This window comes from Taudactylus pleione, unplaced genomic scaffold, assembly GCF_031769625.1.
Source record: "Taudactylus pleione unplaced genomic scaffold, aTauple2 ptg000397bl, whole genome shotgun sequence".
In the NCBI taxonomy this organism is placed as follows: Eukaryota; Metazoa; Chordata; class Amphibia; order Anura; family Myobatrachidae; genus Taudactylus; species Taudactylus pleione.
This window is the reverse complement of record NW_028284799.1, coordinates 3,751,418-3,769,422: the sequence shown is the minus strand read 5'-3', so window position 1 is coordinate 3,769,422 and position 18,005 is coordinate 3,751,418. Positions and strand designations below refer to the sequence as shown.

The window sequence follows — 18,005 nt, the reverse complement described above, 5'->3', positions numbered from 1 at the left end:
ACTCAGTCTCGGCTTGTAACTTGACTTCTGGAAATGGGGCCAACATTCTGACCCTGATCAGTTCCCTCATGCAATTGTTACCATTCACTCATCAATAGTAACGTTATAGTTCACGTGTTTCCTTGTTGCCTGAATCTGTTAGAGTTACTCCAATGTAATTAATCAGTAGGGTCAAAGGGCACGGAGAATGAATATTAAACAGACGTAACTCCAGGGGGTAAAAGAGTCTTATAAAATATTGTAATTAAAGCTGACAAAGCTGGCATTAAAGCTGATTTAAAAGTACCTATGTTTGATTGCCATTTGGCTGTAAATATATTTGGTAGTGCTGTTGTAGTTTTCAAATAGTAATCAATATCCCTTTCCAAAAGTACTTAGCAGGATCAATTTTCTATATCACTGATGCATAGGTGGGGAATCCAACTAATGGATGCAGTGGGGCTATTCAATTAGACCAAAGGCAGCCCGCAGTCTGCAGTTAACCAGGATTTTTTTCCAAGCCTGAGCTTCCACGTTAAATAGCCTGTTTGCTAATGCCGCTACCATGTTAACCCATAGGTCCAGGAACTTATCCCGGGTTCTATGGGTAAACTCGCTTCAACACAGTAATTTACAGGGAAAGAAATAGGGTCTCTAATTGAATAGCCTCGAGTGTTAAAGTCTGAGGCTACCATCTTTTTCACCCTTGGTAAATTACTGCTGCTAATTGATTCCCATCTTAGTATGCTATTGCTTTGGGACCCCAAAATAGGTGGTTCCCAAGAAAATGTATTATATTTCTTATATTGTACTCCAGGAAGACTCTGTTCATGGATAGAAGTAAACCATCCTTCTCCGTCCCCTATTGTTACTAAAGTCTGGCGAGTAACTGTATGGGAGCCCTAACCTATAAATAACATTGTGTTATAATGACATTTTTTAAGCCATAGATATTTAATATTTGTAGAACAAGAATTTTTTGATGTTGCACCAGTCCAGGGGCAAGGCAACAAGGCACAGTCGATATAGTTTTTGATACTTTCAACTATAACATCTGTGATTGCTTTTGTAGTATGCATTTCCTGCAGAGTAGCAAATCAATACAAAATTGTCATGCAAACAGCTAAAAGTAGTTGTAATAATTCATTATTCAAAATAATGACATGAAATATTTGGCTTTGAAGATTACTGCTATAAAATGTTCAAATTTAAACAAATTTAACAGTTGCAGGACGTATTCCCTGGTCTTACTTAATTATCTTTCTCAGCCCGGGTGTGGAGTGTGCTGGAGATGAGATGGGTGTGGAAGTTTTATGTTGAGAGTGATTAGGGATCAATCACATTATTTTACTGTCGGTCTTCTATGAAAATGAATCGGGGCAGGCCGCACTTGTGTGAGATAGGGTGCATCAGTTTTCCAGGGTCGAGTATTTTGTAACTAACCGATGATTGCACATACTGTACATTGCCAATGCCAGTATTAATCAGATGGCAAGCAGAAGACTACTGTATTATCTTAATATTAGTGTGGCATTGATCTGAGCTGCTTGGTCCACTTTAAATGAAAATAAAATGATTTAATAATATTGTGTTTATTTTAAGCTGTTATGAAACCATATTTCAGTTGAAAATGTTCAACAATGCGGGCAATAAATACTTATTCTGCTTATTAAACCTTTGTTTTTGTACTGATAACATCAATACGTCAAGAGGACATTCCATTCATTTTTGTAAATCAGATTCCACTGTCCTTGATACACACATGATACTAAAGCAAGTATGCCAGTTTGGAAAAGGAGATCTCATAGGTTTTTTTTATTCTTCATCAGTTGACAGGAAATCTGTGAAATTGTACATATTTCCATAAAATAATAAGGATGATAGTTCAAATAATTGTAACATTGCTTGTATCTGTTGTATGTTTTTGTTTTGCTAGTATTTTTAAAATACTGAAATAAGGGTATATACATTGACAGAAGAAAGATGTTTTGTGAGAACTAGGAGGAAACGAGAATGAAATTGCAGCTTTATAACAGTTTACTATTAATTTAGAGGCCAGCAGTTCTGTCCATAAAATAAACGGTAAATGACCTAGCTTGGAGCTAATACAAGGACTGGAAGTCTGAGGGGTTGCTCTGCAGATGCACACTACAGTACTGGGCTTGCAACAGACTCCCGACCGCAGAGAATAAGGGTCCTCTAAATCTTAAAAATTGGAAACAAATGTAATCAGAAAAGACCAGTTAAGTCAATGAAACGATTTTCCCATTTGCTCAGCACCATTGTTGGTTTTCTTGTTTGGTGTAAAATAGCTATTGAATGTGTTTTTTTTCTAGTATTGTTCCTTGTGATGGAGCTCTAGCTGAATTTGGAGGGATAGTGCCTATCGTAATAGATTCTCTAAACAAATGTGTTTTTAAATCTTCGTTGTTGACAAGATTGTTAAACACTAATCAACAAATTATTTACATGATAAAGGTGAGGTTATTTACATGATAAAGGTTAGGTTATTTACATGATAAAAAAAATGTTATTTCGTATTCTGTTATTTGTATAACTGTTACTTAAATGGCACCACAAGGGTTCTGTAGCGCTGTACATATTGGATAAAGGGTTGGGTACGCGAACCTAGCACTTATAATGCCGCCGGTCAGAATCCCGGCAGCCTAATTCGAACATGCATGTAAGTAATCTAACCCTACCTCTTAACCTAACCCACCTTTCCAGAAGTCTAAACCCTCCCCCCCCTTCCCCGCAGCCTGACCCTAAGCCTCCCCCTAGTGCCTAACCCTAAAACTCATCGTTGGAATCGCAGCCGTCAGGATTCTGGAGCTGGGTGGGATTCTGACCGCCGGCATTGTGTGCGCTGTGATGCCGACTAAATCCTGTGATTAAACACACAGTATTGACTAAACTATTAAATATTGTTTTCCAGATCAGTGATAAAACACTAACCAGTTGATATCATGTGTCATTTCAGTGACTTGGCTGCTGTGCCACATACAAGAAGGAAAATATTGCGCAAACCTGTCCATTGGTACAGGGTGTATTGAGAGTTAAAACTGTTGTTTACAAGCTGCACATAACTGTTTACAACTAATATCATTGTGTCATTTTTTTTTATAATTTTCAGACTTAAATTTGATTTAAAGAGGATATCCTTCTCATTCACCCAGGAGAGTCTAAATAAGGTCACCAGGCAATTAACATGCTAACCAGACTGTTTAGCATATTGTTTAATCCAACTAGATGGAGTGTATGCTAATCACTGACACTGCCCCCTCACAGTAGTAATTGAGTAGAGGGGACTATAGGAGGAGTTACAGAACACGTCTTGGCATTCGGTTAATAAATTTAGCTCTCTGCCTATCTGTAGCTCTCTTGGCTGAACCAGGAAGTAAACAAATTGTTCTATAGTCTTTTATTAGCTTAGAAATGTTAAAAGAGGACCTGTCCATCCATAGAGCAAACAGTCACAGGAAGAGGTGCAGGAGTACCATGGTGGTCATAGCATTATGATCTATGTATGCAAAGTGTACAACTAATGTGGCATTGGATTGGCCAATCTTCAGCCAGGTGCAGCATTAGCTACACACCTCCAGCCTTGGCAGATTCTGCTTGGTTGCTATGAGGTACTTTACCCCTTGTAGTATCCTTTAATTCATGAAAAACATTTACTACTAATGACGCTCTTATGGCATATACTAAAGGCATAATTAACATTTCAGTGTTTTTTTTAAATATATTTTTGAGACAACCTTTTTGGCTCTGTTGTCAAATATATACTTTTTTTTACAAAGACTTAAATATGGTGTTAATTATTTTAATCTATACAATGTTAAGGTACAAAAGAAAAATATATCTATTGCACCCTTCCATAAACATATTTCAAATGTATTTTTAATCACAATTCCGATGAGCGCTATAGCTTGCCTTAACCCAGGGCCGGATTAAGGCCCACATGGGCCTGGAGCTGAAAATGTTCAAGGGCCTATACTGAGAAGGGGAAGAGCTATGAACGGTGCTGTGTGACTGTGGTCAGAGTCACCTTGGTGTATACACCCCCTAAACTACAGTATGAGCACAATGTCTCCCTAACTACATAGAAATAGAAAAATTGCATAATTTTGTTTTTTTTTGTGGGGGTTGGGGGGACTATAAAAACTATTTAAATACTTAAAATTTATGGCAAGTTAGGCAGCTGGTAATCATTCTGTCATGTTGATGGGCCTATTATTATTTGGAGGCCTGGAGCTGTAGCTCCATCTGCCCCATTGTTAATCTGGCCCTGCCTTAACCTACATAAGATGGACACCCATAAATTCTGTAATGTTTTGGTAACATTTACATAAGCATTCCTTCTGTTTTACAATGTACAGTATGTAGCATTTTTTATGATTGATTATCTGTTTTAAGAGTAGTGACCATTTAATCCCTCCATTACTTCAAGCTCCCAGTTATTGAACTCTACCAAGTCTACTCAAACAACTTTCCACCTCTCTGCTACAACTTTTCTCTCCGTTTTCTACATTCACTTCTCCTGATGAGAAACTCTAGAAATAGCCCGTGATGAAGTGGCTCCAGCTACCCATCACACCCCATATGGACTAGGATGTCAACTATGACATTCTTAACCACTTGCCTGGTCACATCGTCTGCGGCCACGCCAAACTGTGCGTTAACTGACATGATCGCAAACTATGAGACCTGTCAGAAATGCACAGTGCCAGAAGATAATCTTCCAGTAGCCACCACTAGCAGAGGGACCTCTCAGTGTCCCCCATTGTGTACCTAGCAGCTGCTCAGAGAAGCAGGTACTGGGAAAATCAAAGTCGCTAAATCATCGATAGTCTGATATATATTGATTACCGATATAGCAAAAATCAATGTAAGTTCTCTGGACCTCATTCAGAGTCGGTCGCAGCCGATGTTTGCTAAACTGCGCATGCGTAAAATTCGCAATGCGCGTGCGCAAACTAGCTGTTACGATCAGAAATTGCTCTCTCCTTGAACACCAGGGCTGGATTAACAATTGGGCGTACGGAGCTACAGCTCCAGGCCCCCTGTCAAAATAGGCCCATGGTATCTGTGCTGCTGTAGCCAGGTTTATTGTTAGCTGCTACAGCAGGCTGCATGTGGCCGTTTGATGCCTCGCCCCCCTCGACTGTGGGACGCTAACACCCCCTACCCCCAGCAGACTGCAAGTGGCCGTCCGATGCCCTGACCGCGGGACGCGAGCACCCTCCTCCCCCAGCAGGCTGCGAGTGGCTGTCTCAAGTGGCCATTCGATGCCCCGCCCACAGGACACGAGTACCCTCCCCCAACAGTCTGCGAGTGCCTTTCTCAAATGGCCGTCCAATGACCCCTCGACCGTGGGGCACAAGCAACTCCCCCAGCAGGCTGTGAGTAGCCATCCGATACCTAGCCCCTCCCCCCTGTGGGGGATCACACCAGGAAGGGGGGCGTCAGGGCAGGAGCATGGCTCAGTGGGCAGTGTCTGCCTGCTCATCACGACACGGATGATTCCAGGGAGCTCCTATACTTGGCTACCATCAACTGTCACCTAAGGGTACAATGATAAAGGCAGTTTTAGAATATCTAATGTGTGTTTTGTTTTTATATATTGAATATTTAGATTTTATTATACTGTATATTTGAATAGTAAGAAAAAAAAACATGGTGTACACTAACCTTTCATCTATCTATTTATCTATGATTATTTGTGTATATATATATATCTATATCAATATCTATCTCTACTGTATCAATAATTATACACACACATATCTACAATTATGTACAGTATATCTATCATATATATGTGTGTGTGATGCCAGGTTTGACTACCACTAAAATATATATACACACACACACACAGTAGTAGTAGAGGATTGAAAGGTCAACTACCAGTAGTTTACATTGTGTGACTTACTATTTAAGATACAGACCTTTTTCCCCCTAAATTAAGGGTCTATTATATAATAGCCCTTGATATCAGTCCAGGGCATACACAGTATAATACACAGCACAAGCATGGGGATGCGGTCAATATCCCAACTGCAGTGATTCCGTCGTCTGTATGTAGGCCGGCTGAGAGATTTAGCCGTCTATGTTTAGTCCCGGGTCAGGTTTCCGATGCCGGGATTTCAACAGACGGCATCCTGGCCGTCGGTATTTAGACTGCATCGCCAACCGCAGTGCTGAACACACCTCTTGCAGCAGGTTACAATAGGCCCTTCATAAATTTCAGCTCCAGGTCCTTGTGGACCTTAATCTGGCACTGTTGAACACAGCCAGCTCGTTAGTTTGAGTGACAGGATGAGGCGTTTGTGGGTGGTAACAGATGAAGGTACTTGTGAACGGGGGAGTGGAGATCCGAATGCAGGCGTGTCTGACTATGCAAACAGCGTTTTATGGGAGTGCATAATTAACTAAGTAGTGTCATGGCACATGTGACATGGGAGGTTTTTACACTGACTAGATCGTAGTGCTTAAGAGAGGGCATGGTCAACCATAACCTCTACGACCAACTCCGATGGTTCCCGATGGTCTCCATTAATCCTTATATGCCTGGAGATGACGTGTATTGCGAACGAGAAGGGGGCGTGTTTGTAGTCTTATGGCCGCATCCTCCCCTCGCTCGTCCAGCTAACGATCCCATCTTAACGACGCAACTTGAGAGCACTTCATTTACATATCCGTCCCCTTTTCCCTTACTACCGAGCGGCCACAACAACCGACTGTGAATGAGATCCTCTATCCCTACCTCCCCCCCTAACCCCCCCGGTGCCTATTCCTAACATCCCCCCCCCCCCCCCCCGGGGAGTGCCTAACCCGCCCCTAAACCTGACCCTCCCCTAAACCTGACCCTCCCAGGGGGGTGCCTAACCCTAACTTCCCCCTGGGGGTGCCTAACGCTAACCTCCCCCCCATAACCTAAACTAACCCCGCTATGGTCACTAAACCTAACCCTCCCCCCTTCACGGGCTAACGTTAAGGGCGCCGCAGACTTACCTTGTTCGGTCAGACAATCCGGCGTCGGGATTAAGATGGGCGTTGGTATTTCGACACCTATCTTAACTCCCTTGTCGGGATTCGAATGTTGGTATTGAGACCAGTTACATCCCGCGACAGGGGTAGGGCAGACAGCGGGGTGAGTGGGGACCAGTGGAATATCTAGAACCGGGAGAGCAGGGCACTTGCCCTGGGCACTATGGCAATCCTCACAGGGGTGGGGTGGGGAGCAGGGCGTGTCTAGGGCATCGGCGACCAGTAATGTGCTTCTCTCTCCCCAGATTATGCCCCGAATCTAATTGATCACGCCATGTGGGGAAATGCTACTCAATTAAGTAACATTTTCCCTGCACGGTAAACACGCATTGTTCCATTGATTACACATACGAGAGTGCAAAATCAATGTTTTTTTTCTGCATGTTAAACCCCAGAGAGTGCATTTCTGTGGTTTAACTGATTGGCCGGCGTGGATAACCTGCGGCTATCTGAATTCCCATCTAAGGGTCCCTTCATTCAAATTTGATCCTAGATTCATTGGTCCTTCTTAGATGAAGAAATAGATATGTGTGCTATCTTTTTATCTGAAATTGCAATCCTCTTTAAAATGTCATACTATCTTGCTCAATTCTTTGCTTCAACCTTTGTCAATCAGAACTTTTTTACAAGGTCATACATTTATGTAATTTAAGCCTGTTACTACCGATGAGTGCAAGAATTTGAAACTCTCCCCTAACCCCCGATATTTACATTCTGAATGTCGGTGGTCGGGATTCTGGAGCCGACATCCCGATGCTTATGGGAGTATGGCGCCGGTATTTAGGCCGCCAACATTCTGCACGCCAGGATGCTGACTACATCCGGACCTACATAGCCAGACAATTTTCATGGACTCTCGACTGCATAAAACTCCTAATTGCACATCTGCCCAGATGCTTAGCCCACAACATTGTATTGATATACTCATTACAGACAGCCTCCCGATTATGTGGAGAGTACCCTTGCAAGCATAGTGCCTGATTGAGTAGCAGACACAATGGCGATGGACGCAGATCAAGCGATTGTTTGCCATTGCGCATGTGTCTAAGCCGCACTGTGCGTGCGCTTTGATCCCAATCAATCACGGACGCACAGAGGAATTAATCGCAAAGTGAGTGATAGGCTTTCAGCGTTTGAGGGTGGTGACGGGAGGGGGGGGTTGGCCATAAAAACAGAAGTGTGTCTGTCTGTTTGAACACCGTTTCATGGGCGTGCATAAATTAGCCACTGTGATTGCATACACAGCATGAGAGCTCTCTGTGTACAAAGGGACTTGCAGTGTTTGCTGCTGCTCAGACCTGTTGTAAATGCTGAGCTCCCTCCATCGTGCGCATGCGCATTAGGGCACCATCGACCCGCTTGCGAGCGCTCAGCGCGAGCGAGCGAGTCTGAATTAGGCCCTCTGTCCTCAAGGCACCCTAACAGTCCAGGTTTTAAGGATATCCATGCTTGACCACAGGTGAATTCATTAGTACCTCAATCAATTTGATTTAACCACCCGTGATCAAACATTGATATCTCTAAAACTTGAACTGTTGGGTTGCCTTGAGGACCGCGTTTGGGAACCTCTGATATACAGTCAGGTCCATAAATATTGGGACATTGACAGAATTTTCAGATTTTGGCCTCTATTCACCACCACAATGGTTTTGAAATGAAACAAACAAGATGTGCTTTAACTGCAGACTTTCAGATTTAATTTGAGGGTAATTACATCCAAATCGGGTGGACAGTGTAGGAATTACAACAGTTTCAATATGTGCCTCCCACTTTTTAAGGGGCCAAAATAATGGGACTATCAACTCAAAAGCTATTTCATGGACAGGTGTGGGCTATTCCCTCGTTATTTCATTATCAATTAAGCAGGTAAAAGGTTTGGAGTTGATTCTAGGTGTGACATTTGCATTTGGAATCAGGTGCTGTCAACTCTTAATATGAGATCCAAAGAGCTGTCACTGTCAGTGAAGCAAGGCATCATTAGGCTGAGAAATCAAAACATGTATGGTGGGCATGTATGGCTGCCAATGGAACTGGGGGCCTCATTCAGAGGCGGTCGGAGGATGCAAGCGGTTGCTCAGAAACTGGGCGGCCGCTTGCATCCCGACTGCCCGCCTCTGTTTCGGTTGTTTACACCCACAGCTCTAACGACCGCTAGGGTGATGGTCGCGATGGTCAGAGACCATCGCGACCATCGGGGCTTACGACGAGACCCTAGGGTAGGGTCTCACTTGTCGTAAGCCCCGGAGAGCTTCTGGCTCTGTAAGAGCAGGAAGCTCTCCACTGACATCACTAGTGATGTCAGTGGGGCCTCCCCCAAACTGTAGGCGTTCCCATTTGTACGCCTCCGTTTGGGCTGCCACCCCCCCGGCCCGCCTTCCAAACGGGGCGAGCTGTCAATCAACATCGACAGCTCGCCCCCTTTGGAAAGAGACCCGCTACGACCGGCGCTGTCGGTCGTAGCGGGTCTCACGCATGCGCACGCAGGAGCCGGCTCCCTCGTGCGCATGCGCACTTGACAAACATCGAGGCGGCCATGCGGTCGTAGACCGTACGGCCGTCTCTGAATGAAGGCCTGATTCCCTTGTATTTATTGATGATGTGACTGCTGACAAAAGCAGCATAATGAATTCTGAAGTGTTTCGGGCAATATTATATGCTCATATTCAGTCAAATGCTTCAGAACTCATTGGACAGCGCTTCACAGTGCAGATGGATAATGACCCTAAGCATACTGCAAAAGCAACCAAACAGTTTTTTAAGGCTAAAAAGTGGAATGTTATGCAATGGCCAAGTCAATTCCCTGACATGAATCTAATTGAGCATGCATTTCACTTGATGAAGACAAAACTGAAGGGAAAATGCCCCAAGAACAAGCAGGAACTGAAGACATTTGCAGTAGAGGCCTGGCAGAACATCACCAGGGATGAAACCCAGCGTCTGGTGATGTCTATGCGTTCCAGACTTCAGGCTGTAATTGCCTGCAAAGGATTTGCAACAAAGTATTAAAAAGTGAAAGTTAGATTTGGGATTGTTTAGTTTGTCCCATTACTTTTGGCCCCTTAAAAAGTGGGAGGCACATATAGAAACCGTTGTAATTCCTACACCGTTCACCTGATTTGGATGTAATTACTCTCAAATTAAATCTGAAAGTCTGCAGTTAAAGCACATCTTGTTTGTTTCATTTCAAAGCCATTGTGGTGGTGAATAGAGGCCAAAATATGAAAATTCTGTCAATGTCCCAATATTTATGGACCTGACTGTATATAGACATTTGGTTCTATCACCTAAAGCACATATTATGGTATATTTATCTACAGTGCTCTATTTATCTATTTATCCATCTTTTTTGTTTTGCACTATTACTTCAGAGATCCACTTAAATTATCCCAGAAAATTACAGAATGTAAGTCCGTGTAGATAAGTGACATTCCATGCAAATGTTATAACGAGGAGAGGATGATCTGTAAAAACTGGAAACAATTAAGTGAACTGAGACTGTTTGTCTTAGGACTGCAGGTAAACAGGATGTTCAGTGTACAAACTGGGAAGACAAGTTAGAACTGGTCATAGATAAAAGTGGGTTACTGGTCACTTGCTTTACAGTTCTTTTTGATCTTGTTATATAAACACACAGCCAAAAATTAGCCAGCACCTAACATTATCTGTACACAGAGCAAATACGTGATGATGACAGCACTCCAAGGCTCATGCCCAAAATGTTCTATTATCTCGCATCTACTTATGACATTTTGCTTGTTTTGGACCAAAAAAACTTGTGGCTATAACTGACCCCTGAAAGCTTTAGCAAATATAAAATAAGATAAACTATGCACTGCCATGTGCTGCTGACAAGTAGAGGTAAAACATTAAAGCAAGCCTTATCGCTAGGACCTGAGCAAACTAGCAAGTTCATATTTACTAAGTCACAGAGATATCAAACTTTTCAGCACATAGAGAACCACGCATGCCACATTTGCTGAATTTAGCTGATCTTATCAGTTCTCACATAACAGACTCCAGTCATAGCTGAAAGGGAAAATATGACTTGATTGCAAACATTGTTTCCTATAGCACCTGTGTAACACATAAGAAAATGTATTTCTGCATCAATGATCTTACAATAGGTAGTTCTTTAATAGTTGCATTTAGAGCTGTGAATAGTATTTTTTTTTTACAGCTTACTACCTATCACCATGAGTAGGAAGCATAATTTCCTAACATCCCAATTGAAAATATAACATGGATTAACAAGTAATGTGTTTGTAGATAGTGAGTTCTAAAACAGAGATTTCTGTTAATTGATTCCAAGACTAAAGCTTGCTGTCTTTTGTTTTTTAGCTGGGTCCATGTTAAAAAGCCCAGCAGACATGTATAGAATAGCCGGTGGTACTTGTCCTTTGCATGGGGAAGCCTTGGCCAGAGAGTCCCGGCGAAAGTCAATGCAGGATGACGGGCTTGTTAATTGGAGAGAAGCTCTTTCTCCAGTGAAAACTTGTGTTTTTCTCTATTTCCTTTAGTACATAGGGGCATTTATGTAATGTCAGTACATTTTCATTTTAGCATTACATCTGGCACACACTTGCAAATTAGATTGTTAATTCTCCAATCATACAAATTTCTTTGTCTATTCATAAAGATATGCACATTATTACCCAAAAAGTGAACAATTAATAAAATTAAACCAAAATGAGAGAGTGTGTAATTTTTAGAAACAATTGTTATTTCTTATAATTACATGCAGATTTGACACTTTAGCTGCCTTGTTATACATTTGTTCATACTATCTGTTAGTTCATATTTACCTTCTGCCCTGGAATGCTTTGGAGACTACCTATTTTTGGGGAGTTCCCCCTGCATCTTGTGGTAGCATGGAACCCTCCCACATTCCACCCACTTCCCTATTTAAGTAGCTGGTGGTTTGATTGCCTAGTCCCAAATGGTAAGTTGGCACAATTTGTCATAGGAGGTTGGAGGGGAGGGGGAGTTCATGGAGGATCCAAAATTGTACAAGTAGGCATTAGTAGATAAGTTTAACTACACAAAATGTATTTTACCTATGTGGTTTTACATAGGTAAATGGGACAGCTATAGATTTTTTGAAGGCTGCCCCCTAAACTCCATCCCCTAAATACTTCTCTGCATTGAGGTGTCCACTAATGTTATGTGGACACTGCACCTGACACATTTCAGTTAAATAACCGGCTCTAATCAGGACTGTTTCACCTAACACAGCACATTTAAGAAGCATTACTAATTGCAAGATGTATTAGCACTAGATTATTTATGTTTCTTACACTTCTTACACCTGTAAAATATTTTTCTGGAAATACTGTATCACTGCTGAGTAGAAACGAACCTTATCCTACACCCCTCTATAAACAGCTGGGTGCCCATGTGTACTTATTCCATTTTTGGCCTGTGCATATATTCCTGCTCCAGGGATTCATGCATACAAGGTTACACAAGAGGTTTGTGTAAACAGCTAATTTATCAGATTCTAAGTGTTATGTACACATTCCTCTTGTGCAGCATTAGGAATATGTTACATATTAAGTTTGAAATGCTCATTCCTGTGGATTCATCATTGGTTAAATCCATAAATTAATTCTTATTGTACCAATTGTAAGAGAATGCTATTTTTTTCTTTATGTAAGACATTTTTTCAAATCTTGTAAAGGATTTTGTTTTTGTTTGTTTTTTTTTAATATCACTTTCATGGCACCCACCCCAGGCACGCACCCACATACGTGAATGTTTTGTAGGCTGACGACGGAAGATTAAAGCCCGAAACGTTGCTTATAGCACTGGAGTGCTTTTCATTTATTGTCTGACATATAGACCGCTGAGTGCCGCCATATATATATATATATATATATATATATATATATATATATATATATATATATATATATATACTGATACCCTCACATTTCCATCCCAGGCAGGCACAGATAATTAACAAATCAAATGTAAAAGGTGGGATATACAGACTGCATTAGAATAGCTAATTTTAGTGATTTAGGAAGAATAATAGCTAGAGACGGACCATCTACACTTGTGAACAGACGTGTCAGGTTTGCAGGGCTTTACCATTAGTGATCACATGGCCAATCTGTCGGCAGTTGCTTACAGATATATGCTTTGTGTTAACAAAGTCTGGCAGACACAGTTAGTGAGTACATTTCCATACATATTTCAGTTACTAGTTAAGATGTCCATGTTTAGTTTTCAATATTTGTCACCACTGTGGGTGATGGTTTTGGTTATTGTAAACATTTAAGCAATTTATTTTCTTTGTCTTCAGAAATAATACATAAATAGACTTATAAGGCTGTGGAAGAGCAATATAAATTTTGTATAGTAATTCTGCAAAATAAAGAAAGATAAGACTTTGTATAATTTCTATTACAGCAATATGGTGATGTATTTTAAAATGTTTTTGGGGCATATACATCGATCATGTCTGTTTTCGATGGCTATTTGCAAAATGTAAATATCCCAAGGATGCATGACGTGGATTCTGCAGCAGATATCGGAGATATCTGCTGCAGGTCACCCATTTCCAGTCACAATAGCAACCCTCATAGGTTATAGGTTTCTATGGGGGCTGCTATATTGTGAGATATGACAGTCTGATGACCACACATGTGCAGTAGTGCACCAGGGGTCCGGTAGCAGAAAGTGAAGTTATCCCTCCTGTTCCTTCATGTGTTTCTTAATGCATCTGGGCGTTACATCATTTCTTATTATAATTACTTATAGTGGCGATAAGTAATTATAATTATCGGGTATAATATGTAGTACCTGTTGCTGGTTCTTTAATATAACTTCTTTGTAAATAAATTTCAATGATTTTGAGCATACAGTTGCGAGGGGAGGTGATGGGTAGATATGGATGGGTTGTGTTGGCAAGCTGTATATGATCATACCTCGTTTGTAGCTTTGCACTTCTTTTAGGGGGTCTAACACTAGTTCTCCCAAATTGTTTTCCCTGCTATGTGACACATTCTGGCGCAGCAATTTGCAGGACACTGTACAACACAGTATGACGATGTTGGCAAAGGGTTCCAGTAATATTCGTTGGCCACACATGCACATAGAGATTTGATTCTGAGAGAATCCAGCAAAGCCTCACAAGCTTTGCTGGTCCCCCATTGCGGGCCTTGGCTAATGCTATACAGAGATAGCATTAACTAGATGCAAAAAAATACTATGCTTTACACTGCTTGTTATATGGTGTACAGCTGTCTTGTCCATGGCTGTCTATGAGGACAACTGCAAGAGGGGCAATATAGGTTATCACCAATGCAGCCTTTTGTTAAATCGATAGAAGCTGAGAAAGCCCTTTCTTAGACGAAAAAACTGGAGAAAGGGCTTTTATAAAGTTCAATACATAGAGGATTTAATTCAGTGATAGGAAACCAGATAAACTTCTTGTACTTTAATCTTCTACAATAGCTTTAATCTCAGAAAATCTTTAAAACAATACATTTCATCCAAGTATTATACCTACCTGTAATAACATATCAGCAAACAAACCTGGCAGGAAAGAGCAGGTGATTGCTTGGAGAGTCACATCACTGATCCAACTGAGCAAGTTAAGTTCTCCTTTTTCTTCAAGTAAAGATACTGTATGTTGCAAAGTAGAAACATGTTATATATTGGCCACAATTACTTCTGTGCTATACATTACACTGAACTATCCTACTACCATGATGTTCGGGAAACCCCTTCCCCAGTAAAGTGGGCAGTCCAGGTGCATAATGAAGCAATTCCCAGTGACTTGCATCATCATTTCCCCATGATGCCTGATGCTGCAAAATACGTACAGTAATTTCACAATGTCACTATTTTCCTGGATCTGCTGGACGGGACCATCTTTAAAGTAGGTAAGTACGCACTACTCTGCAATAAGCATTTATTTGTAGACTCAAAATGAAAATTATTGATTGTTCCCAGTGGAATATGTATCACACACGGTTATCGGTGAAGAAATAACACATAATTGAGTAAAGATATGCATAACCAGATTTATAAGGCTATATAAACAAACGGCAGTTTATTATCAAAGAACAAAACAGAGGTAGAAAAACAGGGCCTGATGCAGCTTGAATTGCAGGTGCTAATACACGCGAAATCGTCCAATTGTTGCGTACTGCACATCCGTATGCATCGCACTACGCGTTCACGAACTGGTGACTGCTATCAGGACTGCAATTGCAGTGACTATGCAGACCCATCGCAGAATGACAGGAAGTGCCGTTTGTGGGTGGTGATTGGGGGGTTGTCGGCGATACGCAGGCGTGTCAGTGCGTTTCAACACCGTTACATGGGCGTGCACAAATTATCCACTGCTGTGCCATATGCAGCCTGAGGCCTCATAGTGTGCGCTGAAGTTAGCAATTTCTGAGTAAGGTCAGGCAGCGATGGTAGTCGATTGTACCGATGTTTTCAAGTCTTGCTAAACATCACGGATGTGTGTAAGGTAAAGTTGACGTTCTTATGTGGTGCTGCGGCAGCATAGCGATCACAATGAATTAGCATACTATCACAGTTGAACTGCGTGCGTAATCGCAGCTGCGATCACAATAGCGATCTTTGCTGAATCAAGCCCACAGTCTATTGGTGCAGCAATACTCAACTTACAGTATAAATGGTCTACTTCAGATCTTCATTCATGGGAGGTTTGCTTCATATCGATAATGGTTGGTCACACTTGTAGACATCTATATTGATACAGAGTTTAAATAAACTAATGTTTTGGGATAACACAACATCCCCTGCTCTAGACTCTTGCTTGCCTGTTGTATCTGTTATGTGGTTATTTTTCCATGACGAGTAATGCACCCTTGATTGTAATTTATGTATACGAATAATGTCAATTACAATTGTGATAAAAATAAAGAAAAATATAGGTCTTAGCCAAAATGACTGTGGCCCTCATACAGAGTCGATCGCTAGGTAGAAGCGGTCGCTGTGAATGAGGGCGGCCGCTTGTGGTGTGAAGTGCAGCCTCCTGGTCGCTAGCTAAGCTGTGGGTTACCACCCACAGCTCTAGCGAGCGACCAGGTTGATGGTCGCGCTGGTCAGGACCATCGCGACCATCGGGGCTTGCGACGTGACCCTAAGGTTGGGTCTCAGCTAGCGCAAGCCCCAGGGAGCTTCCTGCTCTGATCGAGCAGGAAGCTCCCCATTGACATCAATGCTGATGTCAGTGGGCCCACCCCCAAACGGCAAGCGTTCCGACGGGAACGCCTCCGTTTGGCCGGCCACCCCGCCTGCCCGCCTCCCAAACGGGTCGAGCTGTCAATCACCATCGACAGCTCGACCCCTTTGGTGCGAGACACGAAGCGACGGAGCGCCCGTTGCTAGCCGGGTCTCGCACATGCGCACCTTGGAGCCGGCTCTGACGTGTGCATGCCCAGTGAGCAAACATCAACCCGGTTGCGAGCGCTCAGCTCAGGGTCTGAATAAGGCCCTGTGTACTTTATGCATAATTATACAAGTAGTTTACTCAATTTGTATTTCATTTAATATATTAACTGTTGGCTGTTTATTTTTAGGTGCAGGACATTTGCTTCAGCCATGACTGCCGATGGGTGGTGGTGAGCACTCTCCGTGGCACTTCCCACGTATTCCCAATAAACCCTTATGGTGGTCAGCCTTGTGTCCGCACACATATGTCTCCCCGTGTGGTAAACCGCATGAGTCGCTTTCAGAAAAGTGCTGGCTTGGAGGAGATTGAACAAGAGCTGACTTCAAAGCAAGGAGGCCGATGCAGTCCTGTGCCAGGTTTGTCCAGCAGTCCATCTGGTTCTCCATTACATGGTGAGTGCTATTGCTGTGGCTACAGATTCCACATGGGTGGGCATTCACTTTGCTGAACATATTTTGTAGTTGTTAGAAGTGCATCTGGAATCTTTTTTTCACACCAGTCAGCAGAAAAAAAAACTATTTTTAATTTTACTTATGTATGCAAAAATCTGTTTTCATGAGCTGTACGCATCATTCATTTCTATGGTGAAACTGATCTTCTACCTGAAGAAGTAAGTGTTCATACAGATGTGTCCTCATACATCTAGCCTCCTTACCGCCCTACTAGTCACACTATGCCGTGGCATGACCTGGTAGCGCCGGGCATCTTTTCGTGCAAATTTTTACCGTCAAATGTGTCTTATTCGCGAATAGGATGCACAGGCAGCTTCTGCTGATTAAAATTATATGCAGCATGCCTATATTCGGTGTGCGACTGCGGGTGTATGTGCATGCAAAATGCTACTTTACAGTGTCAGCAGCTGAAACACTGTAATGTAGCGTTTCACATACAGATACACCCGCAGTCGCACACAGAACATAGGCATGCTGCATATCATTTTAATCAACAGAAGCTGCCTGTGATAACTATTCGCATCACTGTGAGAATAAGCATTTGAAGGTAATAAGGCGCACAAAAAGATGCTCGGAGCTTCCGCGTTATGTGTAGCGCGACTTGTAGCGTACAGAGGATAGATGTATGTGGACACATCTGCAAAACATTTATTGTAAATAAGTGGTTTGGACTGATCCTAGGTATGATAGAGGATGGATACGTTTGTTACTCAGTGGGCAACTAAATGCCAAATGCTCTGTTATAAAGAATGAACATAAATGCAGTTTTACCCTACTGATATTTGCAGTGTGTGTATATATATATATATATATATATATATATATTGCACATACATACCCCACCACATACACATTTCACGCACATACACAGCACTCCAAAGCAAACATACATACATGTATGTACAATCACATACCTAAATATATATTGCACACATACACATGCGAGGTGCACTTTGAACTTCTCCCACAGAACTTTCCCTCTCCCAGAGCTAAAGTTGCATATATTATCTCTCTTTTGACTGAGGCAGCATTGGATTGGGTATCTCCACTATGGGAGAGAAATGACCCGCTAGTTTCGGATTACCAAG

The 18,005-nt window shown here is 42.1% G+C and overlaps 1 protein-coding gene across 6 annotated transcripts in view; it reads left to right on the top strand.

The window, feature by feature from the left end:
- Positions 1–18,005, top strand: part of BCAS3 (BCAS3 microtubule associated cell migration factor) — a 1,455,708-nt gene that overhangs the window by 528,474 nt on the left and 909,229 nt on the right. For all 6 annotated transcript variants that reach the window (XM_088446353.1, XM_088446352.1, XM_088446357.1 and 3 more), the window contains one exon: positions 16,593–16,857. In XM_088446353.1, coding sequence (XP_088302479.1) covers positions 16,593–16,857 — 265 coding nt within the window. The remainder of the gene's footprint in view (positions 1–16,592; positions 16,858–18,005) is intronic.